This window comes from Pavona decussata, unplaced genomic scaffold (assembly GCF_977016875.1).
Source record: "Pavona decussata unplaced genomic scaffold, jaPavDecu1.1 SCAFFOLD_156, whole genome shotgun sequence".
Taxonomy (NCBI): domain Eukaryota; kingdom Metazoa; phylum Cnidaria; class Anthozoa; order Scleractinia; family Agariciidae; genus Pavona; species Pavona decussata.
In genome coordinates this window covers 5,767,501-5,793,206 of record NW_028145568.1, presented here as the reverse complement: position 1 = coordinate 5,793,206, position 25,706 = coordinate 5,767,501, and the positions used below count along the sequence as shown (strand labels likewise).

The following is a 25,706-nucleotide window of genomic DNA, read 5'->3' as shown; positions in this document are numbered from 1 at the left end:
TTCGCGCTAAAAACGCGCCATAGAACGGCGCAACGGCGGAAATGATCCTAAAAGACGGAACTGTGTAAATCGTCAAAAATCCTGACAGGTGGCATAGCTGAAAATCACCCCAAATTCAAAAAGACGGAATACATAATACAAGGAACAGTGAATTGTTGTTTCTGTTGCAACAGAGATTGCTGTCCTCTAAATCCCAACTGTTCGGCACTGATTCTCTTAGAATTGAACCTCATTTTTGTTTCTTGTTTTTTGATCTTTTTTGTTTGGTTTTTTTTTTTCAATGATCCGCCAACTGAAACAGAAAAAATTTACCGTAATATATAATTATCGCGAAAGCTCTTACGCAAAAATTTACGCCATTACCTAAATCAGTACACGAAATCATATTTGTACCTAACGTAAATGATAATGCCTATTCAGCTGAGATGTCTCAAAATGTTGACCGCGTCATTGATAACTCGGAAGATGATGCATCAAGCAGACTGCGTTTACCGGCTGATCCATTGCTAGCCTGGACAACAGGCGTTATTTTTTGCGTTTGTTGTTTCAGGCAAGCGGAGGAAACATGGGGAAAGCACGAGGCGACCGCAGGGTGATAATCACGCGCGACGGGAGGGGGTACCAGAGCAATCAACCACACGAGAGTAAAATGAAATTATAATAGATTGGCACCTTCTAAGGTTTCTGCAGCTGCATATTTTTCACTTGTATTTTGATTGTATGTTCTTCACGAAAATGCAGTTGTAATTTCAACAGAAAAGTTCAATTCCCAACACGAAAAACCTGTTTTGTCCAATCTCGTTGGGGTAGAAAGGGGGGTTTGTAGTCCTATCAATTCTGTCACATATTTTACAACGTTTGATTTTGTGTTTATTTAAAGTTAACTGCATAATTTTATTTTCCGTTGAAATATACAAAAGGAATGCACATTTCTGTACGAGTAAGGTAAAATACATACATTAGACTTAATATTTGGCTGTCTTCATCGCTTGTCGATTGTGACGTGTACACATAAAGGATTTGTGGTGATTTTCCGCCGTTCCATCTTTTAGGATTTGTGGTGATTTTCCGTCATTCCTCCATTCCGGATTTTAGAGTCCCCCTCTATGATTAATTTGCCGGCATCGGGGAGGAGCACCATTGGCTGCCCTCAGCTGCGACGCAAGGGTGTGTGTAAGAGAGAAATAATGGTTCTCGACATTGACGCTGAGTCTTGGGTGGGCCTTGCAGCTTACAGCACGAAGTGGAGAAGCACCCTTCGAGAAAGAGGATGGGGAAGCTGATGAATGGTGATAGTAATGCATTTTTATACCCCAGTTTCTATTCATATATATTCAAATGCGGTTTACATCAGCATATGTCCATTAGCTTCCTCATCCTACCCACCCAACCCATGAAATCATGAAACAGCAAAAAGACCAGACCAGCACACCGGGAACTTCACGCCCTACTCTTTGCGATTAGTGAAAAAGTCTATGATTAATTGCGGGTCTTTCGAGAAACGGGCCCCTGAAATCAGATAAATTGCAATCTTCCATGTGTTCCAGATGTTTTAAAGCACCTATTTTCTTCACTTTCTGTCCTTTCTCATGCTAATTCAATTCACTTAACAAACAGACAAGGTTTAAGCACCTCACAAAAAAGCTTAACGCAACTGCACAGATGAGTTGACCATTTTTTCTATAAATACTCCGCATTTGTATGGACTTATAACAGATTGCTTTCAACCGTGAAGGGATGTTGGCTTCAATGAAGTGGCTGTACGTTTGTGCGCTGTGTGTGGCGCTTGTTGCGTCCGAAAATCTTGCAGGTAAAGCCATATTTCAGTTTTGTTTTCTATCTATTCCGTTAATGTTGAGATGAAGGAGCACGCCGTTAGTCCATCTCAGAAATCGTGCCATTCTACAACGTTATGCTTTCTAGTCGAATGACTCAATTTGTAACGAGCTGGTCTCCTAAATTTTCTCTTTCTCTATCATTCCGCTTTCCACTGAGAAGGAATAATAACAGTCAGTTTATGCACTAGACCAATACATTATTTATGATTTAACTGTAGAACTTGCTTCGTTTCGTGTACCACTTGCTATGGGAGCTTAAGCATCGACGACGAATGAGGCGACGACGACGGAAGTATGACGTCATGTCTGTAGAAGACTGGGTAGCGAGTTTCGTTCTCGGCGGGAAAAATAAAAACTTAAACAAAAGCCCCAAACGACGACGACCCTATACCTCTCGTTCGAAGATGTCGTTTAGAGATCCGCGGACTCTTCTTCTCCTGATGCAAAATGATGGTGTGATTGATGATGAAGAATTCATATTACTGTATCTTCGAGCAAACTATCCAGTTCTGTTATTTTCACATGAATTCCTGACGCTTTCTCCTCGTCCCGTAATTTTTGGGCTTGTTTTGCAGTCAAGAGAGAGTACCTGTCACGGACAGCTCTGGCAGAGACTCTGAACTTTGGCTGGTTAATGGCATTCAGCCGCTGGGCAATAGCTTCCCAAACCTTTCCCCTTTCCGGGCTCCTCGGTTTGAAATTAGATAGTTCCGAGACAAGAACTTCACGACACATGATGACATAGACTACGAGTAGTCCCCCATTTTTCCTCAGGGATAGTAGGGCGAGCGAAACGCGAGCGCGCGTGAAAATCACCCCACGCGAGAAAAGGCGACACGCGGCAGGGAGAGAGAAAAATGAGGGACCCTCATTTTTCTCTCTCCCCGCCGAGTGTCGCCTTTTCTCGCGTGGGGTGATTTTCACGCGCGCTCGCGTTTCGCTCGCCCTACTATCCCTGGGAAAAATGGGGGACTACTAGTAGTCTAATGATGACATCGTGCTCCGTTGACCACTGAAAATATTTGTTCCTGTTCGATAATAGAAAAATAGAACTTTAGGGCCAAATTTTTAGCAACCTTAAGCAACAATTTACTTCACTAATAGCTGATGTAAGCTAGCGGCAAACTACCGAAGAATGACATCTGCAAAGCCCTGATACTTACCCTTTCTTCGAAGTGTCTTGCGAAGAAGCCATGTTGGATTTCCTGGAAAAACACACTCGTAAGTGGCGCGTTCACAGAATCAGTTATAAATATCAAGATCCGATAAAAACAGGCTTTATCAACCAATAACGAATCAAATAATCCATACAAAATAAAGGCAGAGTATACACCGAGTTTTCGCGAGTTTAAACAGGTTAATTACTTACGTTTTCGAGAGAACGCCAACTCACTCAAAATTTAGTCGTCGACGTACGCGGGACGACGACTTGACTGAGACTGACATGCGCAGTTCATTCAAAGCATCACGAATTTACTTCCGGCCGTCGTCGTCCTGTCGTTCGTCGTCGATGCTTAAAGTGCCCCTAACCCCTCAATTTGTTTTCTTTTGGTAGATTTCTATATCTTTCAAGAACTCATTTTAGAAAATTTTTTTGAGAAATATTGAATCCTTTTTTTTTACGAGCGCTAGAAGTGAAGGCAGTCTTGTCGATATTTTCACCTATCGTTCGCATTAGTCCCCCACTCGGCCAAATATGGAGCGTGACGTAAGAAAAGGACATCGTGCAAAAATATCCGAAGATTCGCGGTAGTGCTTTAATTGTAAACAGAGAAAATGGTTGAAAAATGTGTGGTTTTTGGATGCAGCAACTCTCGAAATGTAGAAAAAGGAATCAGCATGCATAAGATTCCTTCTGAATCCTTCTGGTGTCCTTTTCTTACGTCACAGCTAAGAAAGTGTCAAAAATCGGACGCTTCTCATTGGCTTGTTCCCAATGAGCCCACGAGACAAAAATTTGTCCTGCGGGGCTTTAAGTGCGCAAAAATTTAAAAATTTCAGTAACTTTTAGCGCTCGTAAAAAGAAAAGGATTCAATATTTCTAAAAAAAATTTCGAAAATGAGTTCTTCACAGATATGGAAATCTACCAAAAGAAAACAAATTGAAGGGTTAGGGGCACTTTAAGCTCCCTATTAAGGGGATAATGTGAAAATGTAAGGTATCATAAAACAGCTAAATGACAGACAACATTTCAAATGTAACGCTAACTTAAGTGATCTTGTGCAAGTTTCAAATTCAGATTTGTCAAGAGCACGGCTAACCCAGACTTAGGAGAATTTTAGAATCGAGGTAATTGTACACTGAAAGATTTATAGATTGCATACAAATAGAATAGTAAAATGTTGCGGAATAAATTGGATCATGGAACTTTCAATAATGACCGAAATTTGTAAGACATGAAATGATCAAAATGCTTAAAATTCAAGGAGAAGAAAACGGGTTGATACTAATATGAGTCCCACGAAAGAGGCCATTACTGGGAGCGTGCAAATGCCATACTTATGGGCCTATGTCGCGGAGTCTATTTGTAGCTAGGTATAGTTGTCTCCTTCTATCTTGAAAGGCAATGGACTACACCTGAAATGTCAGTTCACTGTACTGGGCAGCGTCGACTGTCACTGACTAGGTATACTAGGTATACTAGGCATACTTAGTAGATATACTTAGTAAATTTCTTCAGGAATTTCATTCAAAAAATAGACTCAATTATAATTAAGATATGACCTTGCAATCAAGCGATCCTTGGTTTTGAGTGTTCAAAGGCCCCGATGGTCGGGATTCTGTTGACTTTGCAAGCGTTAAGTATTCTCAAAGGCCCTGTTCGGGGAATTTATTTACAATCCATTCAGGGAATTTTTTGCGTTGTTACGTTGGGTTCGTTTTGCCTAGTAATCTCACCAATATAATTAACACTAGCATTTATCTGCATTTTTCCCCCTACTCTTTTGCGTATTCAATCTGTCAAGGTTGTACATAAATGTTAACACTAGAACTGTATTTAAAGAGATTTCTTGTCAATATGTCATTATGCACTGTAACTAATGAAGGTCTAATACCGAACCTTTTTTTGTTTAATTTTTAGTTTTTAACTTTTTTTCACGTCAGAAGTTAAACGGTTGTATATACAGCTATTTCCGCGACAAATTTTGCCCATAAAAAAGCGTAAAAGCGTACGCGACAATGCCGAAAGGTCTGGGAAATACCCAATAAATTTCAATAAAAGCCCAGAATCCATAATGCATTGACCCTACAGCGAAGACTTAAGATGGCGGGCAATACGCTTTTTTGGGCAACCTTTGTCAAAACAGCTGTATGTATAAATATGTATACTTACATTGCTAAGTCAGTCGATTTAGTTCGGTCAGTCATTTGCTTGGTCGTACATTCGGTCAGTTAGACAAGAGACAACTCACTAAGTAACTAATCATACTTTTTTCATTTTAGAGAATCAGGGAAATAATAACCCGAATTTGTATGAGGGTGACATGATCCTAACCCCTTAGCAACGAATGGCAGCCGAGATGAGACTGGATGTGGACCATCCTCCTGGAAGAGCTGCACAGAGAGGCAGGCAATGGCCTGGCGGTGTGATGGTTTGCGCCATTCACCCCACTTTGGGTATGTTAATAGCTTCACTTAAAAACATTTTCCACGTTGATGGTGCACCCTTTTCGCATAAAAGTTGCGGGAACGTGTAATACTTTCTACCAAAAGTGAACCTTTGGAGGAAGTTAACTCTTTTCTTTATGTGGGTATAGTTAACAAGACCCTCAGATGGAATTTTCACGTAGATCTTATCCGTAGAGCTTAGCCTCCTAGGAGAGATTAAGCTTTTTCTACCAGCCTCATTTTTTTTATAACGTATTAAATAACGGTTTTTTTTTACCTCATTGATTATGGTGACATCAGTTGGGGTGACCGGATAACACATTATTGATGATTGAATCGCGACTGTCAAAAATGATCTTCGTACGAACATCTGCTAGTGACTCCTTATTAAGCTATATTGGAGGCCTCTAATACACAGAGGCACTGAACATCATTCTATTTTAGAATAAGTCAATTAACAATTATTTTTAATTTTTTCTCGTATTAGTTTCAACCACTTGTTGGTGTTTGGAAATTGGATGGAACACCCTTCCTCGTGTTTGATTTATCACTTGATTTATAACGTTATGGAGCCAAATATTATGATGAGTTGGAAAAAAAATGGAGCTTGCGGGAGGAAGTGTCCTCGTAGAGTTTTCTTTGAATGATAACTACAGGAGATGAGATTTTGTAAGATTTGGTCGTTTTCATGGAGTGTTCATATACAGATAATGTGGAGCTTTAAAGATGTCTATTTATATCGTAGCAGAGCCAGCTAGGACCAACCAGATATTCACCACATTAATCCTTATTAAGCTAACTATGGTATTTTATGGTATTTTGTTTGTTCTTTCAGCTCGCGATCGCAGAGCTATGTGGGCTATTAAGGAAGGAATGGGGGGATGGACAAAGAAAACTTGTATTCGCTTCAGGAAAAGAAAAAAGAAAGCATCTTACGCTTACTTTGTACCAGGAGGAGGGTAAGAAGTAAAAGAAATGTAGAATACTGTAAGCCTAAAATATATTGTTTGTCAACCAGGACACCGAGTCTCCATCAAATTGTTGTTATATCTATATTTAAATTTGGCTGCCCTAAGAATTTCTTTTTTTTTAAATATATTGTTTGTCAACCACGATACCGAGTCTCCATCAAATTGCATAGGTTTTGAATTGTAAGTTGTCCTACAATTTCTAGGATATTAAATTTGTTTGCTCGGATACAACAATTTGGCGAGGAGGATGGGATGCCAAATGGCTGGAAATCAACTGCCACCGCCTGCTCCGTTCCTTGCGAATCTTGGCGATCCACCCATTCCTTGGCATCGCTGGTTCAAAAGCTTTCAAACGTACTTGGTTGCATGTGGGTTAGACGACATATCCGTTTCTGACGCTCGTTGACGGGTAATCCGGTTACATTGCCTTTGCACCGAAGATCAGTGCGTATTTTCATCGCTCGATGAAAACTCCGTTTCGTGCAAAGAATTTACAGCCGCTCTCGAACGACAATTCGGGTTCAAACATAGGGTAATGTGTTCCTGTAATAAAAATTTTCGCCAAAGAAGTCAACAGGCTGGCGAATCGGTAATACAGTTTGTCGCGGCGCTAAGAGAACTCGCAACATTCTGCAGTTTTGGAGGCCTATGCAAGGAAATGTTACGGGATCAACTTATTGAGAAGACAAGGGTGAACCGGATCCGAGAACGTCTACTTATGGAACCGGACTCCCTAACAGTCGATCGTGCAATTCAGCTCGCCCTTCAAGTAGAAACGGTCATGTTGGAGGCCCGCACATTGCAACTGTCACCGTTTAGTGGTTCGTCTCAAGTTCAGCACTTCTCGCAGAAACCTTTTCGGGCTCACGGTGAATCGAAAAACACTTCTCCTCCAGCAGCTAAGCCGCCTGTAGAGCGTAATGGTCGCTCATCGGGAAAACAGTGCACAAAATGTGGCTCTGGTTCACACAGCACACAATATAAGTCCTGTCCTGCCCGTGGTGGGCAATGTCGATCTAGTGGTAAAGTAAATCATTTTGCGAAATGGTGCCGCTAAAAGCCAGCTGTTGTAAAACAAGTTGCTCAAGTTCCCAAGAAGGACGCGGAGGACTGCGTAACGGTGTTTAGCCTTCGAAGCGAGACGAACGAAACGGGGTACAAGTCTTGCCAAGTTAACGTACAGCATGTGGAGTTCGATCTCCTGATTGATCTGGGCGCTAAGGTGTCTATCATCAATAAGTCGGCGTTCAACGAACACTTTTCCTCACAGAAGCTTGACAGTCCTTGTCAGCGTCTAGTCTGCTATAACAACGAGGAAATTAAGGTTCTCGGGGTGGTCAGGTTGTCGGTGCAGTACCAGGAACAACGAGTGGAGAATCTTCCGTTCTATCTTACCTTGCTCGGAGCCAGTCTTATGGGGATTGATCTCTTCAACAGACTCGGGTTTCAAGTCACCCATAACGGTGTGCCAGTACAATCCGTTGAACTTGCTTCAAGGTTTCCTGAAGCGTTTCGAGATTTCGGTAAAGTTATCGGGTATAATCACCGTCGTAATGTTGACACCACGGTAAAGCCAGTTACACAGAAGTTGCGGCGTCTACCCCTTACGTTACGCGAACAAGTTTCAGAGGAGCTTCGACATTTGGAGGAGATTGATGTTGTTGAAAAGATTGATACATTATCGTGGATTTCAAATCTGATTACTGCACGCCACCCCTCAAGGGAAAATTCGCCTTTGTGTCGATTTACGTGATGTAAACAAAGCCATAATACCTGACAAGTATCCTCTCCCGCCACAGGAAGAACTGATGACAGAGTTTTGCAGTTCAACCATCTTCCCCAAGTTGGATTTACGTAAGACTTATCTGCAAATTCCTTTGCATGAGGACATTAAATACCTAACTGCATTTATTACTCATGATGGGGTGTTCCAATACAAGCGCATGCCGTATGGTCTGTCATCCGCTCCGAGTGCTTTCCAAAAGATTCTTTCGTCCATCCTGTCAGGTATTAAAGATGCTTTTAACATCAATGATGATAATATAGTCCACGGAAAGGACTCTGAGCAGCATGATGAACGCCTTAATGAAGTTTTTTTCTTCTTAATGACCATCATCTGTCTCTGAACACTGGCAAATGTGTCTTCAGTGCAATTGAAGTTGATTTTTTCAGTTACAGCGTTTCTGCGGTTGGAGTTGCCCTTTAGAGTCAAATGCAAAGGCCATCTTGGATCTGCCTGAACCCAAGAATGTCAAGGAACTGGCTTTTTTCCTGGGTCACTAATTTCTACCTCAAGTTCGTCCCAAATTACGCCCATCTCGCTGATCTACTCCGCCTGTTACTGCGCAAGGATGTTCCTTGGGTTTGGACAAAGGCACAATTGGCAGCGTTTGTTTCACTTTAAACAGAAGATTGCTTCTCCTCCTATCTTGGCGCACTTCAACTCAGATGCACCCACCGTTGTCTCGGCAAATGCTTTGGGTGTTGCCCTCGGTGCTGTTCTTTTACAGTCAGTCAGTCCGTGGTCACAAGTTGAGGCCTGTCTCTACTCAACCATTAGCAATCGTGAAGCGCAGTGGTCCTTCAACAGTTCAGCTACGAGATGGTACTAAATGGAATGCTCGTAGATTGGTTCGTGTGTTCAAGGTTCCGGCTCCAAGTCCCTACGCTAGGAGTTTCATCGATGACGCTTCAATTAACATCAGGCCTGATCAGAACCTGAATCAACCTCTGATGAACCATGATTCTACTCGTCCCCTGACTGATTTGGATCTGAACAATTCATGTGCTGCTGTTACGCGTCCCCAACGTAACAGATGTCTTCCGGCTAGACTTAAGGATTATGAACTCTACTTCTAAAGACTTAATATAGGAACTTAGTTTTTCTCGTGGGGAAGGAAAATGTAGCATAGCGGTCAAGCGTACTTGGCGTACTTGTGAATGTATGCATGGCGGTCAAGCGTGCTTGGCATACTTGTTAGAATGTCATAAACTTGTCGAATAGTTGTGAGAATGTAATTACGTATGCTAATCTCAAGACGATATTTAAGGCGAAGCGTGCACAGAATTTGTGACTTGTGTGTGTAGGTTTTGTATTGTAAGCTGTCCTGTATTCTCTAGGATATTAAATTTGGTTGCTCGAATATAACAACTGTCAATACATGCAACCACTGACTGCAAAAGAGATTTTGTAGAGGCAGAGGGTCGTAAGACTGAAATAGTAGAAAGGGGCAAAACAATTAACACTGGACCAGAACGGCGTAACTTGGCAAAATAATTTGCTTAAATAGGCAAATGTAATCTCTACAGACTCGAATAACATTGTCTCTTATTGTGCATTTTCTCTCATGTGAGCATTGTGCGCAGGCTAAATCCGTGGTTATTTTGACATTGAAAATAGCTGCCTCGCCTTCGCGTTCATAAATGCAATTATTTTTTCCTATTCCTTGTTCTTATCAGTCCTCGTTTCTCTTTTCTTTTCTTCTGTAACCCATTTTTCGATTTCTTTGCAATAACATACATAAAAACACTCTTTCTTAAAAACTTATATTCTGAGATCATATTTGAGTCCTTGGGAGCTGTTGACAACTGGATCGCTGGATAATCCAATTCTAGAGTTTTGATTAGTTTAGCTGCCATGATATATGATGGAGCCATTATGCCAAGCCCCACAAATACGGTGAGTGTACGAAAATATAAAATATCAGTTATACAACAGGATTTAGAGGTATTTACTAGTTGTTTACCATATCTCTCGCGCTTGTTGGATGCAAGATGACATCTCGTATCTAACGCGCGTTCTTGAAATATTTGTTAGATATTTTCTAAATCAGGTCAAAACGCTGAAAATCTTTAAAAAAATATATCGGGTAAATTGTATCGTTCTTTTGTACTATTTTCCAGTGATCTTCTCTCTTGAAGCCACTCTCGGCTAGAACGTGAAAATCACCCTGAAACAACATTTTAGTTTTATTAGATATCTCTAAAATATTCTATGAAGTCTCAATCTCATTTTTGGTTCTACGATGACTTTTTCAATTCTCCAGATTTTATCATCCCCCCTTCGAAATAGGTCTTCTTAGATTTAACATACCCGTTATCGTATTTAATTATATCTCTTGCCATCGGCTTCTCTCGATTCAGTTTGAAGTTGAGAAACTTTTCGAGAATATTTTTTATAGCATTTGGTCACCTAGAAACTCGCACTTTTATCTGCTAGATATCATCGATTTCCCTGGGGCAAATTCACCCCGAGCAAACTACCTCGGTTTGTATAACTTCTTAAGCGACAGGGTTTTCACATACTTGGGAGTCAAACAGATCAAAGGGCAATTTTCATTCACAATTCATTATTGTCCTGTCTTTTTCTTTTGAGACTGACGCCAGCGTATCTTTTTTCCTGGGCCAGGGATAAAAACAACGAGCAAAATTTGTTTACATTGGTTGAAGGCCATTACAACACAGTCAGCTAAATTGCACAAATGTCAAAGTTTGATTGTTTTTGAAAACGATACCTTGATACACTGTCTATTTTGCTTACTTGCAAATTATTTTCACAGCATATTGGTTAATTCCAGATCTGTCTACATCGCAAACATCTATTGGTCAACCACACCGAGATTTGAATTTTCCTCCACTCTAGCTTTAAGGTGACTGTCTGGGGGAAAATCTATTGGTATCATAACAAGGTAAAAATGTTACAGGGGGTAATCTACTCAGGAAAAAGTCGAAATTTGAGTTTAACTGGGGAAAGCAAGTCGAGTTTCCCCAGTGTGAAGTATGACCCCGGCTAATGATAAAACGGGGAAGCTGTTCAAACGCATTTTTATGCTTCATATTTGTTTGTGGATAATCCCACGAAATACGAAGTTCAGAGGGATTTCGGTTGTAATAGTGAAAAAATTCGCAAATCTGAAAAAAGTTTAATTGTGGCAATGTTGGGTTCTAACTTTAATAATTGGAACTGTTTGATTTAAGCTTTGTATTGCCGAACAAATTTCGTTGCTTCCTTTAACACAAGAATTGAAGATAAATACAGGCAAAACACCTGAGAGTTTCATTTCATATATTCAATCGTTTGAAATTGACATTTTAATTTCTTAAGTACACTGTAAGGCTTACTTTTCCCAGTAGGTCAACACTTCCATATAAACAGCCGAGTAAAATGGCAATGAATATATTTCCCCCTAAAATTTCACCAGAAAGCTGTTATAACATTTGCGTAGGTGTCACTAAGAAGCCGAACAGTTGTGCAAATGCTAATAAGGTGAACACTCCAACACGCGTTCTTAGACCAGGGAAATTTTTCCTTTGATTTTTTGCTCTTTAAGTCCTTTTATTCGGCCTTGATTTTTTTTAGAAACGCAATCTCAAGCAATACACTTTCTATTTTGGTAACTTAAGCAAAATAATTTTCACATCACAGTACTCCAAATCTGTCTACATACAATATTGCTATCGGTGACGAGCGCCTATTGGTCAGCCATCTTACCATTTAAATTTGTCCTTTCTCTCGCTTTAAGGTAACTGTCTAGAGAAATACTTTTGTTATCTCGACAGATTCAAGCTTTAGAGGATAAAACTACCCTTGAGTACTTAGGGGCAAACTGGTCTCCAGAAGTTTGAGTTTACGTAGTGGATAGTGTGACCGTGACTATTGATTTGAACTAAATGAAAAACAATAAAAAATATAATATATATAAAAAATAAAAATACAAAAATATGCAGAACTGCTAAATGGGTAAGAACGTGCTCCGAGGTTTTCCTTCTGTAATTTCTTAAGGATTTAAATATTAATTTAATAACGAGAATTTCACAAGAAATTTGATCCGAATTACATAAATCTCAAACAGAAGAGAAAAGGGGAAATACGGGGATAACACGAATCTAGAACATAGGGGTCAGCCTCTCGCACTAAATTAAAGTTGCGTTAAAGTAGACAAAATTTTCAATTTCGTGCCCTGAACGGACAATTTGGTTTGCCAATTGTCACCTTTCATATGCTCCAGATGTTTTTACAATATATTTTCTTCACTTTCTCATGCTAATTCAATTCATTTAACTAGCAAACAAAGATTAAACATCGTTTATAAAAGAGCTAATACAACTGTACAGGTGAGTTGACGAATATTTCCATAAAGTCTTTGCATTTTTGGTAGATTTACCACAGATTGCTTGAACCTTGAAGGACATTAGCAACAATGAAGTGGCTGTACGTTTTAACGCTGTGTGTGGTGCTTGTTGCGGCTTCCGAAAATCCTGATGGTAAAGAGTTCTTTTTTTGATTTGTTAAATAATTTATCCAGTTAAAACGTAGTTGCTATGACGGAGCACGCCGTCAGACTTCCTTTAACTCGTGGCACCCTGTAACGATCTGATGTTAAGGATTTCCTCTTGAACTGGCATTTCAAGTGAGACCTTTTCTCGTCATACCGCTTTCCAACCATGTAGAGAGGGGAAGAAGTGATATTTACTATCCGTTTATGTAACACCCTTATGCATTATTTCATAATGTACAGAACACTTGGTGTTTCACTAAGTTGAGTTTACCACTTAATATAAAGGGGAATAGAAAAAAATAGAGAGAGCCATTGGTGTACGAAAAACTGACTGCTTACGGGAAGTTGTCGCTCAAGGGAAAAATCAACAAATAAAACAGAATTGAAAAACTAGTTTTATAACGTTATTTCCTTGGTCACGTTTTAACTGGAAAATTGCGCCTGTAAGGTACAACGTTAGACTGCTCATGAAATCTCGATGCATGGATATCGACTGGGGATTTCGTGATGTATCAATATTACCGTAGGTGCCAGAGTTATAAGACCTTATTGGAATATTAGCTTGCTGAAATAATAATAATAAGAAAAAAAGAAAAAAAAAAACAACAACAACAACAACAACAAAAAAACAAAGAAAACGAAAAAAACATCAACAACAACAACAACAACAAATGGAGCGGGGTTTTGTGGCTCGTACTATTCATTAAACAAATGAGCTGCTGATTGCAAAGTTTACGCAACAAAACGTGGAGGTAAGGATTTCGTGGTTGTTTGAATTGTAAATTCAACCGTCATCGCCAAGGTCAGGAGTCTGCTTTACGCATATCATCTGAAGGATGTTCTCAAACGAATTCGGTTGGCTGCAACAGACTCGGATATACTGAAGACATACTGAGTGAAAAAACAAAACGAACAAACAAGAAACAAAAACAAATAAACAACAAAAAAGAATGCAAGAAATGCCTACAAAATGCGGGGTTATTTATGATAGACTGTAAAATCTTGATAAATTTTGGAAAAATTGGAATTCAATACTGAACACTTCAGATGAATTGTTCTCAACTCAACTGAATTCGCGTTTATATCTTGTCCATATACGGTCGGAATTTCGAGGACCGGCAGTCCTGATCCTTAGTGAGAAAGTAATTGATTTGTTGTTGTTTTCAGTCAGTCTGTCTGTGGGTCGGTCGGTCGGTCAGTCAGTCGATCCATCGGTTGTTAAAAGTCGGTCCGCCAGTAGGTCGATCGGTCTGTTTGTTGGTCAGTCAGTTGGTCGGTTGGTGGGTGGCTCACTTTGGTGAGTCAGTCAGTCAGTTAGTCATGACGGTCAGTCAGTCAGTCAATCAGTCAGTACTTCGGTCGATCGTTCAGTCGGCCATTCAGCCAGTAAGCAACTTACTTCAGTAGTTTTTAATTTTACTGAGTTTTTATTTTCAGAGAATGAGGGCGTTTATGACCCGGATTTGTATGAAGGTGACATGATCTTAACCGCTAGTCAACGAATGGCGGCCGAGTTGGGAATGGATGTTGACAATCCACTTGGAGTGAGGGGTTCAACTAAAAACAGACAGTGGCCTGGTGGTGTAATGCCTTACGTCATCGACTCCAGTTTGTGTACGTTTTTAGCTTCACTTTGACATTTTTGTTATTTTAGTGACGCACCCTTTCAGAAAAAAAAATACTAGATTTTATTTAGTAGTAGACCTTTAAAAAATTGCTCTTAGTCAGAAGGAGGCTTTAGCTGCGTTATGAGCTATGCGGGACAGAGAGTCTTCGTGGTTGAAAAAACCGTTGTTCTCATTATAAAACATTTAAGGCACAGGAGAGCTTTTTCAGATTTGGTTGTTTCGATGGACTATTAAGACAAAGAGTAGTTTGAGGGATGTCGCTTTTTATCCCCAATCAGTTTTTTTCACTTGATAATGACGTTAAGCTAGCGTCGAAACGTCGTCGTTAGTTAGCCATTTTGAAATCGTAAGATGATTTTAAGTAATTTGTTTTAGCAATTTTTATAGTCAAATCTGATTTTCACCTTCGTATTTTATGATATTGCTGTGCTTATTCTTTTAGCTCGTGACTCCCGAGCTATGAATGCTATAAGAGCAGGAATGCAGGAATGGACGAGCAAAACTTGTATTCGTTTCAAAAAAAGAACAAATGAAAGAGGTTATGCCAACTTTAAACTGGGATCTGGGTAAGGAGCCAAGAAAATAAAAAACATCAGAAGTTGAAATACAAATTTGAAAAAAAAAGTGATATTATGTTTTTACTTTAAAACTTAAAAGTCTGGTGGATTGATGCAAGATTTTTTTTTTTTCAGTCAGTGACACAGGCATCTGCTCGAAAAAAAAAAAAAAAAAAGAAAATCCAATTTCTCTCAACAGTAATCGACTCTCCACCTCTCAATTGGAAGGTCATAACTTCGACTCACTCACTGAAACATTGTATATGTATTGTTTGGCAACCAGGATTCGCGTTTCCCATCATATCTATCGGTATATCTTTGCACTTAAGAATTGTAGGTTATCTACACGGGGAGAGAGCGAATTTTCGCCTTTGTTTATTATTCTTTTACGACGAAATAAAATGCCATGTGGACAGATGGAGAGATCAGGACTTATGTATGAGAGGATCCTTTGCTGAATCATGATCAGCTGATATTTATGTTTGCAATTAAGTTGGCTTTAGTTCTTGGAATGTCTTATTAAATGCCGGCTTTTGATTGCTCTAAAAATTCATTTGTTACTGGTGGTTCGGTTCGCCCATTCAAGTCATTTTCTTTTTTATCGGAGGCAGTTACTTCTTGTGTTAATGCTAGGCAGGTAAAATTCACCAGTTTCTTAGCTTTCACTCTCGTCTTCCATTGTCTCTTAGATGTTCATCTTATGTGGGAAGAACTGGCAGTCGTCAGGATATCAATCTCGCTCGTGGGTGCTGGTCCAGGGGAATTGTTGCTCATGAAATTGGTGAGGGTTATCAGATAACTGAAGCAAAAACGTTCTAGAGCCACGGATGGCAACCGGAAGTTAAATGTTCGTTTTGTTAGCTTGTTTTCGCTTCTCGTGCCAAAGACTGGAAAACGTCTGTTTTGGTACCCATCCTATCTGTATAATGCCGGCAAGCCGATGGCATTAGAAAGTCAAAATGGCAACAGCCAGATTCTGGTTGCCGTCTGTGGCCAATGAATGAGTGTACTTAAGTTCCCTTTTGGGGGCCAAACACGTTAGAATTTCGAAACAAAGGAAGCAAAGTGCAACTTCTTTGATAAATTTGAGCTCTGATTACGTTCTGAAGTGTCTTTGAGTGCCAACACTCTACTACGGCTAAGAATTATAATACATCAATGGCTGGATGTGTTGTAGACGACCGAGAGCCTTTGTTATTAGGCTCTAATCAGAGTGTGGAGGACCTTCGGTAGCGAAAATATAGACGGGGATAAACATGCCATGCTTGCCTATCATTGAATTTTTAAATGCAATGTGGCCACTGACATGTGGCCACTGTCTCCATCACGAGTGCCTCAGGGGTTTATTAGTTCAGAAATTTTGTGGTAAAGCGTTTTTCACAGGGGCTAGATAATAGCCTCATCACCGTAAATCAATTTAACAATTGTATTAATTGGTAAACAAATCAATAAAATAACAGATAGATAAATTAATGAATAAATCTAACGAAATTTTCACCTCCTTCTCCTCAGGACACGCTCTTGGATTCTACCATGAACAGTCTCGTCCTGACAGGGACAGTTACGTAACAATCATGTGGGACAACATAATTGAGAGTAAGTTGGGCAGGGTCAACTGTGATATTCTGTGGTAAGCATAAGCATACCACAAACTTAAAGACCATGTGGTCAGATCTTCCCGTGTGCGCCCCTACCCCCTTCCCGCCCAGGCCAAACTCTCCTTTCATCAGTTCACTGACGTTTGAGCCCGTCGAGACTGTACTTGGAAGTCAACGTGTCTGAGGTAGAATGGTCTATTGACCAGTTTAACCTAACATTTCCTAAGATCGACCGCTTGGTGCTTTCTTGACTGTAGATAAGGAAATGGATATGATGCGAGTTACTTTTAAGCTTAGATTTGATTTAAAATCATATTTCAAAAAACAAATTTAACTGATCGACGGGAATTAATGATAATTCGAATTCTCAGGAAACAAGTTTAACTTCAACAAGTACAACCGCGGAACCATTGACTCCCTGGGCACTAAGTATGATTATGGAAGCGTGATGCATTATGGAAGCCGAGCTTTCAGCAAGAATGGGAGACCCACGATCATCGCAAAGAAATCAGGAGTATGTTTTTGTTTTGTTTAATTTATTTTTGGTTGCGAAATTACTCATATTACCAAACATGTTTCCATCGGGGTTTAAGACTAATTAAAACTAAGATAGATCTTTTTATGATTACTCATGGTTACCTTCAGACTTAAATTTGGTCGCATTTGTTTGTTAACTGAACTGTCGTTGTTGTATTTGAACTTTTTTTCATTGCCTATATTGCCGGATAGTTTTATTGGTATCCATATAAATATGTTAGTCGTGGTGAAATCAACATCTAAACAAATGCAACATCTCTAAAATGCAAATGATGACCAAATATTACAGATACTTTCGTCTTTGTTGTCAATGGCAATCTTCGCGTCTTTAATTTCTTTTAGAAATAACCTTAAGGACTGGGGCACCCAACGGCTCATTTTGGTGGATATTAGTTTGGAGGGCCTTTTAGAATCGTCTCTGAAATTCGGATTCAGTTGTGAAGAAAATCTAAACTTTTCTTCTGTAACAATTGAGGTCAAATTTTCGTAAAAAACTGATTCTATTCGTTTTTGAAGGGACAAATGACCCGTTAAAATGCGAAAAAAGGCTAGCTAGCAATTTCGTATAGCCAACAACAGCTCTACAGATCAATCTGTATTCAGACTTAGACAAATAGGTTTTTGAAAGGACAGAAAACGTTCACTGTAGTTCAATTGACATGCGAGATATTCTTTCCCTTTTTCTTCAGGTTACACTGGGTCAGCGTCGGGGTATTAGTGCAATAGACGCTCGACAGATGAATCTTCTCTACAAATCGCAATGCGGAGGTGGTGGAGGTGGTGCTGGAGGCGGTGGAGGTGGGTGCTATAATATATTTAGTATTTTTCATGACTCTTTATGTTACTAATTATTAATAAATAAACCTCTTCCGCCGGGTGGATTGTATATCGCAGGATGACACTGACCTTATGCTACAATGCGCCTGCAAATGCTTGTTCCAATTAGCAAAGATCACTTCGAAAGTCTATATTTTACGAAATGCTATACAGCAGCGCTAGCGAAGAAAACAAGTTGAAACATTTGTGTAGTGACCCTGAAGAAAGACGTAGTTTTAATGTTTTTTCTCCTTGGTAAATCTCAGTGGAAAATTTAAATAAGATAGAATATGTTCTACTTTAGTCTCTACATAAGCTCATAATTCAGAGATATTTTTCACAGTGAACAAGAATGCTGGAAAACTAGATCTTAGCAAGGGCGTTTGGAATCAAAATGAAAATTGGGGATAACTACGCATTTTTCAGAGATAATTATGAAAACGATTATTCTAAAATACTTTAAAATGCAAAGCATGTGTGATATTTTTTCCAAATTAAAGCGCGATTTGGTCTTAAAATGCCTGGCTAAGCCCAAGTTTCTCTCTGAATTCGACTAGCGCACTTGGTAGGATCGCCTTTTGCCGCATACACTCTTTATATTTATATAAGAGTATTGTCAGTGTTCGGCTCAGGCTGAATATTCTTATTTTTCTGCCGATGTTAGGCTGAAAATATTCATGTGAATATTCTTAGATTATAGCGTATGAGAACAGATGTATTACATGTACCGTTCATCGAACTGTCATTAGCATCAAACATTTGGCTAGTGCAGGTTTTTATCGTTTTATTGGCTAGTTTTGCCGTTTAGAGAAAGGAAGAATTTTATGCGGTTTAGTTAAAAATATGTAATAGTATTGTATTTACAACTTTCCAACATACAAAATTGAATTATTTTCAAAATCACAGCCTCGGGGTTATTCTTAAAATATTCTTAAAATTTCGCAAATTTCAGCCTCGATATTCCTATAAAATTAATTCTTATAAAAAGAAAGACTGTAGTCACAGATGAAGTCAGATAAATCATAAATAGCTCGAATGCTATGAATTAATAACTGCGTTCTTTGCATGTATCTCTTACTTGAACCCTGTTCTCCGTTATAATCTATCTAACAGGAAGCAGTTGTACAGACAAAGACAATAGATGCGGAGGGTGGACAAGGTACTGCAGCTATCACAAATATGTGAGGGCAAACTGCAAGAAAATTTGCAAACTGTGTTAATCAAGCGGCAGATTAAATAGTAAGTCCAAAATTATGCCTGTTTGGAATTAATTTTGACGTTAAATTTACCTTGAAATAGGTTCTCAGAATTTTTTTGCCACCACGAGATGTAACTTCTCCTACTGGCAGCAATTCATGTATCCCTTGCCTTGAAAACCATACTATACATTACACCTTCTAGTACTCAGCTTCCCCAAGGTTTATTCAAATACGCGCCATACGAAAATGTAAGGACATCCGTATAGTTAGTTATTTACACAGTAATAAGAATATTAAAAATTTGGTCTTCTTACCCCGCACGCTGATCCCTGTGCACCTTCCTCTATAGTTTTCCTTCTTCTTTCTACTAAGTTCATGTCAGACAGAACGTCTGTTTCTATAGTATGCTGTCTAATTATCACCATATAGTTTCAATCTGTTTGTATTACACTAGCTTTTTGCACAGCACATTTCCTAAAACAAAATATATTCATCGAAGGGCGCTTTCCATTTGCGAGACCAGTCAGTTCGTAAACGGAATGTACCAATTTGAAGGATAAGTTTTATTCTAGTCCTTTGAATTTCTTCTAAATAGCGCGTACCTTTTTCCGAGTGAGTATTTTTCAAGATTTCGCAGCCCCATCCCTTCAAAATGACGTATTCGATTTACAGAGTGGCCGGTCTGGCCGGCCAGTTCTGACAAATGGAAAGCGCTTTTAGTTACCTCATAAGGTGCCTCAACATCATACCACTTGTCAAGTAATTATTATTATTTTGAAGAAAGGCATTTTTTAAAGGAAACGTTGTATGAGGATACATTTGAAAGAAAATGAGGCAATAGGAAAATATCAGAGAGAATACTTAATTGGAAACTATCTTGCCAATCTTACTTAGTTCAATAAAAAAAATCATCCTCCTCATCATCATCATCATTATCATCATCATCATCATCATCATCATTATCATCATCATCATCATCATCATCATCATCAGTATTGCTAACTGCAGTCTACATTTTGTTTCAATAAATTGCTCAAGTAGATATTTTTGTACATTTATATTTTGCAGGTTATTAGAGTGTGGGGAACAACACTAATAATAGTAGTCTTGAGATGGGTAGAATGAGCTCAAATAAAAGGCATTAAAAACATTGTCAGTCTAATTATTTCCTTGTGTAAAAATTCTCTTAAACGCAGTAGCCGTTTCAAGTTGTTTTGTTATGACTGAATTTTTCCATGTTTTAACCGAAATAGTTTACAGTAAGAAAAATACTAAGAGGACCGCTGGTTTTCGGTAAACAGGTATGGGAAAAAATGCGATTTTTAATAGCTAAGTCCGATAAATATAAATTATTTAGCACGAACATTCTGAGAGTATCACAAAGTCATCCGATGAATTTTGCAGTTTTTAATAGACCAATTTCGATATCTTAATATTCTAGCTTGGCAACGAGGGCAAGGGGAATAAAACAAAACAAATTAAGTTTTCATCTCTGAAACCTCAAATTAATTTCCATTTCCAAATTTTCAGGTTTGAAATTGATCTATAAGTCTATCGCCTTATGTATTTTGTTTTGCATCTAAAGCACCGATCCACTTTTCTTTTTTCAAGAAAGACTGCTTATTCACTGCCTGTCTCTTTTTCTCTGGTGTTTCCATTTTAATGTGTAGCCCTTATCATGCTTATAAGCCTGTACAGCGTTACTCTCGCGTTGATACTTTAGCCGCCTCACAGCTCGGCAAATATAAGGAGCCGCATCATGAATAACAGCTGGTGTAGCAAGTTTTTTAATACTCGAAACAGGTGGGCTAACTAGCACCCTTCGTGTTTCTGCTATTCGTGGAAATCCTAGCCATAGCGATCATGATCAGAAACAATAAGAAAATCAGTTACTACTGGTACTACTGGTACTACTGTAAAATAAACTGTGATAAATTTGGCCAATATGCGGACGATACTACTCTGATTCTGAACGGATAAAAATATTCCTTTCAGCAACATTGAAAACCTTAAATGATTTCGGCAAAGCGTTCGGTCTAGGCCTCAACATTACAAGTCACTATGGATAGGCTCATGTAAAGGAAGTGAGGAAGTACTCTCTCCAAGGAAGACATATGGCATATGGCATATGGATGTCCACTGATCCCTTGATAACTATTAATGCAGCTTAAGAGGGGAAATTGGAGAAAGTTAAAAATTGCCTTAATTGCTGAGAAATCTGGCGCTTAAGTTTGATGGGAAAAATTACAGTGTTGAAAAGTTTAAGTTTTTATTTTTTATTTTTTATTTTTATTTTATCCGGAGGGATGACAATTAAAATAACACGCGATAAATGACTATCCAGACGGAGGTTTGAATAAGTCGCTTAAAACCACTTAGTAAAAGAAATATGGCAAGTACAAACTATTTCTTGAAGTCAAACTTTAACCTTATGATGGAGGTATTCTTTTCTAATGTAATCTGGGAAGGGAAGACCTTAAGGACGGTGCCTACTAATACCGAAGTATTTTTGTCCGGTTTATGGCTATGCGGGAAAAGCAGATCTTAACAAGGGCTATTGGAATCCAAAACGAAAATTGGGGGTAACCATGCATTTTTCAGAGATAACTAAGCAATAATATCTCTAAAAAACCGGCAAAACATAAAGCAATGTATGGGATTTTTTCTTAAATTGAAGCTTAATTATCTCTGAAAAATGCATGGTTACCCTCAATTTTCTTATGAGATACCAAAAGCATTTGCTAAGTTCTGCTTTCTCCATATAGTTTTAAACCGCGCAAAAATATTCCTGTATTAGTAGGCACCACCCATAGGAAACCGGAGTATCTCGAGATGCGCAGAACGTATGCGCAGTAACAATAGTAGGCACCGTCCTTAACAACAGCTTCAATTTTTCTGATGCCTTTTAAAGGAGATCTTGAAAATTTGGTGTGAGCTTAGGATGTGTTGACCACCTCAACACATTTCCAATTTCAAATCCTATGGAACAACTCGCTCGTTACGATAGACAAAAACCCCGTCTTTTAGAACACGTGGTTCCAGAAGGGCATTGTCTTCGTGAAGGACCTTTTGAAAGTTAACAATGCTAGTCAATTCTTATCGCACGCTGATTTTCAGCTACTATTAGGATCAATGTAAACATCCCCGAATACTTGGGCATCATATCTGCACTTAAATAGCTGTTTTTTAATCTTTCCCTCAACACCTAAGGGACTGCAATAACCGCCACTCGGCAGTTCTTTTTTTTTTTTAGGTGCTATAGCCCGGGAAGCCGGCCTATAAAAAATTAATTCAAAAAAGAGGCAACTACCCCAAAGGCAAGCCAAGAGAAATGGCTTAAAGACTGCGGCATTCCTGAAAATCAGCCAGTTCACTGGTGACGCCTCAACAGGGACTGTAATACCGCGGCAGGCTCAGCAAGTTTTTCGGTAAAGCCTCTCTTCAGGTGCGAAGGTCCGGAAAGCTTGCCTATAAGAAATTAATTGAAAGAGAGGCAACCAGTCCAAAACGAGGTCGAGAGAAATGGCTCGAAGACTAGGACTTTGCTGAAAATCAACCAGTTCACTGGCGACGAGTCTATAGTTGTACCTTTAAATTCACTCATCACATTTCATTTGAATTCAAACTCGTGCATTGGCGTATAGCAACTAACACTTGCTTGAACAAAAATGGAATAAAGGATTCGGACAAATGTAGCTTTTGTAAAGAAGAACCAGAATATTAAAGGGACACAGTCACCTGGTGCACATGCGCATTATATACCATTTCTTAGCTGATTTGCATATCACACTTCATCACAAGTCTCGCGCTGAGAAGCGCATCCTTTGAAAAATGTAAACAAACCTTGTCGAGTCGAAGTATTTGCCAGTCAAAATTATTATAGTGATTATAGACCTAATGTCATTTTAGAACACTCATTTTCTTGATACCATGGAGAATTTACTGATGGACTTGTCCAGGGAAAGTCAAACGTCAACGAATACATCTGAGGTCGAAGAATCATTTAATCGTTTTACTTCGGTATCCGGTCGTGTGAAAAATTATCTTAGCTGTTTCTATGTTTCACAGTGTTTGCATGAGAAGCAAATTGAGTTCAAATATTAGAGAATATGTCAATTTTAAAACGTAGCGAATCGACTGAGCTGCAGTGTAGCAAAACGACTTTATAGCGAAACTACCGGTAAGCTTTATTTCTGCTTTCAATCATATATTTTGCTTTTATAATTTCGTTTCTACAACTTCTCCGTTATCTAAATTTAGGAACCAAACCCATGTCGTTGCAAGAACGCTTGCTCGACCCTTAGAAAACAAGGTTCTACTGGAGGTTTTCCTTGTCGGGGAGATAATCGACAGTGTACCGAAGCTTGTCTTCGTCTGAGCTCCAAACCAAGCAGCCATGACGCGTAGTTCGAATCGTTTACGAAGATTCCCACCGCACGAACCTTTCGCCAGGTTGAGAAAATGTAATTTTCCAAATATATATAATGGTGATTTGTTCTCAAATGTTTTTGATTGATTTCTCTCGTTATTTTAGTCAACAGAGGCGATTTCTTCTGCCCGGCGCCTTCACGTTTCCCACCTCTTCTTTTCATGTTCCGTTGGAGACGCGATCCATACTGTTTTTAACCAAATATGATAAAATAATATCATAGGATGAGCAAAAGCATACTCAAAAACAGGTTTCCAGTAAAAGATTGAAAATCCAATAAAACACTGGGAAGATTGAAGCGGATTTCTAGATGCCGACGCGTACTTTTGATTTCGGGTTGAGGTGGACGCTTTTCAAAATTGACAAAAACTAGCGTCCATGTCAGCGCGGTCACAAACGTGACTGTGTCCCTTTAAACTTACTCCACTTTTTCTGGATTTGTCCAAAGACTAGCTCCTTTCGTAACAACCCAATTACATGGCTCTCCTTTTTCAGGGTAATTGAAAAATATTTCAATCTTAACTCTGCAGTCGCACTAGAACTGAGGCCAGTTTTTTTCCAAATGTTATGGGGCTCATAAATCTCTGTTTGCCAATTGAAAGATATTTCATCTGGCAATGTGAACTCAGTCAACGCAAAAGAGGAAGAAATTGAATCGAACAAGCCAGCATCAACTAATTGAAAAATATAAGAACCTATGAATAATTGCATATGGACTCTAACAACCGCTTTCGCTTCTTTGTTGTGTCACACATCTTACTATAAAACGTTTTAACGTTTTAAAACTATAACTTACAATGAAAGTAGCGCATATATCCTTCAGTGAAATGTGGATTTTTTTCCTGCCTTGTTAATAATTAACAAATCGACGGCAGTTTTCTATGGTCTATACTCTTATAGACCATAAAATGACGTCAAAAAATGTTCAAAACTCAAGTGGAACCACGAGCCGCAGGCGAGTGGTTTCACTGCCAAGTTTTGGACATTTTATGGCGTCATTTTATGGTCTATAAGAGTATAGACCATAGAAAACTGCCGTCGATTTGTTTTTTACAATAACATAGAAAAAGTGCGAGCGGAATTGGCTTTTTTTTTTCGTTGAGAAAGCGCGCGCGTTACATCTGACGTAATTTTTATTGTCTGTACTCTTATAGACAATAGCTACGAGCCAATCAGCGCACGGGAATTTGGACAGTTATTGTAAAACTGCGCATGGCTGTTTACCAGTAACGGAATCACAAGAAGGCGCACATTCACCGGTGCGTTCTTCTTCTATTAGAACTGATTTCGTGTTTTACCTGATCATGAGCGATCATAAAGCGATTCAGCTTGCGACAATTCTCTGGCCAGTGATATAGCCTCATGATCGACCTTTGTTCCCCTGTTTGCTATAAACACGACGATTTCATTCCCGATTTTGTTGAACAGCCAAACAAACGAGTTGTAGACGTGACGTTAACCCCTTGGCTTGAACAATTTTGCACACGTCGTAAACGCAGAGCTGTTCACGGCTTTCCTCTCCTTTCCCTTCGACCTTTGCCCTTTTATTTTGCCTTCGATTTTCTGGAACTTATGGCCCATTAAGTTCGTGAAACAGCATCCGAAAGATCAGGTTAGTAGGTGCTGTGATTATCGCTAGAGTTCACTTGTATACCAAGCTGCTCGTTCAGATGGTTCCTGACCTTGAGCCATCGAGCTTCCTTTGCACGTTTAAGGGCCATATGGAAGTGATCTTCCATAGATAGTTTTCTAGCAGATATAGCAGATACCCAAGGGAAGTGATTAATGACCTCGACTTTGCTGACGATATTGCCCTTTTTGAGAATTCCCCTAAAGAGGCTCAAGTCCAGCTAAATGGGACAGCTTGTGAGGCCCAAAAGATCGGCCTAGTCATCAACAAAAAGAAAACAGAGTTCATGACCAATACCAGCTGCAAGAAAAATCTGACCCTAAACAATGAAGACATCAAATTCGCTAACGACTTCACTCACCTTGGGTCAAAGATGGTTTCCACCGAACGCGACGTGAAACGGCGCCTTAGCCTCCCCTGGTCAGAATTCTGGAAGCTAGAGAGGCTGTGGCGATCCAAAACTACTCACCTAGAACTTAAAATCAAACTGTTTAAGGCGACCTGTCTATCGATCCTCATCTACGGATGTGAAGGGTGGACATTAACCAAAAAGCTTGAAGACAAACTCAAGAGTTTCACCACCAGCTGCTATAGAATTATCCTGGGTATCAAGAG

The 25,706-nt window shown here is 39.2% G+C and overlaps 3 protein-coding genes across 6 annotated transcripts in view; 2 read left to right on the top strand and 1 right to left on the bottom strand.

Moving 5' to 3' along the window:
* Nucleotides 1–1,741: 1,741 nt before the first annotated feature.
* Nucleotides 1,742–20,182, top strand: LOC146465521 (zinc metalloproteinase nas-15-like). Of its 4 annotated transcripts, XM_085128433.1 has the most exons (11): nt 10,018–10,098; nt 11,979–12,038; nt 12,578–12,683; nt 14,135–14,311; nt 14,768–14,891; nt 15,572–15,663; nt 16,395–16,478; nt 16,852–16,994; nt 17,707–17,815; nt 18,947–19,072; nt 20,101–20,182. In XM_085128433.1, the coding sequence occupies exons 3-10, from the start codon at nt 12,620–12,622 to the stop codon at nt 19,051–19,053; spliced, it is 900 nt and encodes a 299-aa protein (XP_084984559.1). In that variant the 5' UTR covers nt 10,018–10,098; nt 11,979–12,038; nt 12,578–12,619; the 3' UTR covers nt 19,054–19,072; nt 20,101–20,182. The 4 variants fall into 4 exon arrangements, with proteins under 4 accessions (XP_084984562.1, XP_084984561.1, XP_084984559.1 ...); XM_085128435.1 differs by lacking the exons at nt 10,018–10,098; nt 11,979–12,038 and adding an exon at nt 6,283–6,407; XM_085128434.1 differs by lacking the exon at nt 10,018–10,098 and having other exon boundaries at nt 11,377–12,038.
* Nucleotides 2,313–3,039, bottom strand: LOC146465522 (uncharacterized). Its single transcript, XM_085128453.1, has 3 exons — nt 3,002–3,039; nt 2,835–2,866; nt 2,313–2,581 (listed from the first exon to the last, which is right to left on the bottom strand). The coding sequence occupies exons 1-3, from the start codon at nt 3,031–3,033 to the stop codon at nt 2,313–2,315; spliced, it is 333 nt and encodes a 110-aa protein (XP_084984579.1). The 5' UTR covers nt 3,034–3,039.
* Nucleotides 10,068–25,706, top strand: part of LOC146465518 (zinc metalloproteinase nas-15-like) — a 48,526-nt gene continuing 32,887 nt past the window's right edge. Inside the window, exons 1-2 of the mRNA XM_085128437.1 lie at nt 10,068–10,098; nt 11,979–12,038. The gene's annotated coding sequence lies outside the window, so the exon portion shown is untranslated. The remainder of the gene's footprint in view (nt 10,099–11,978; nt 12,039–25,706) is intronic.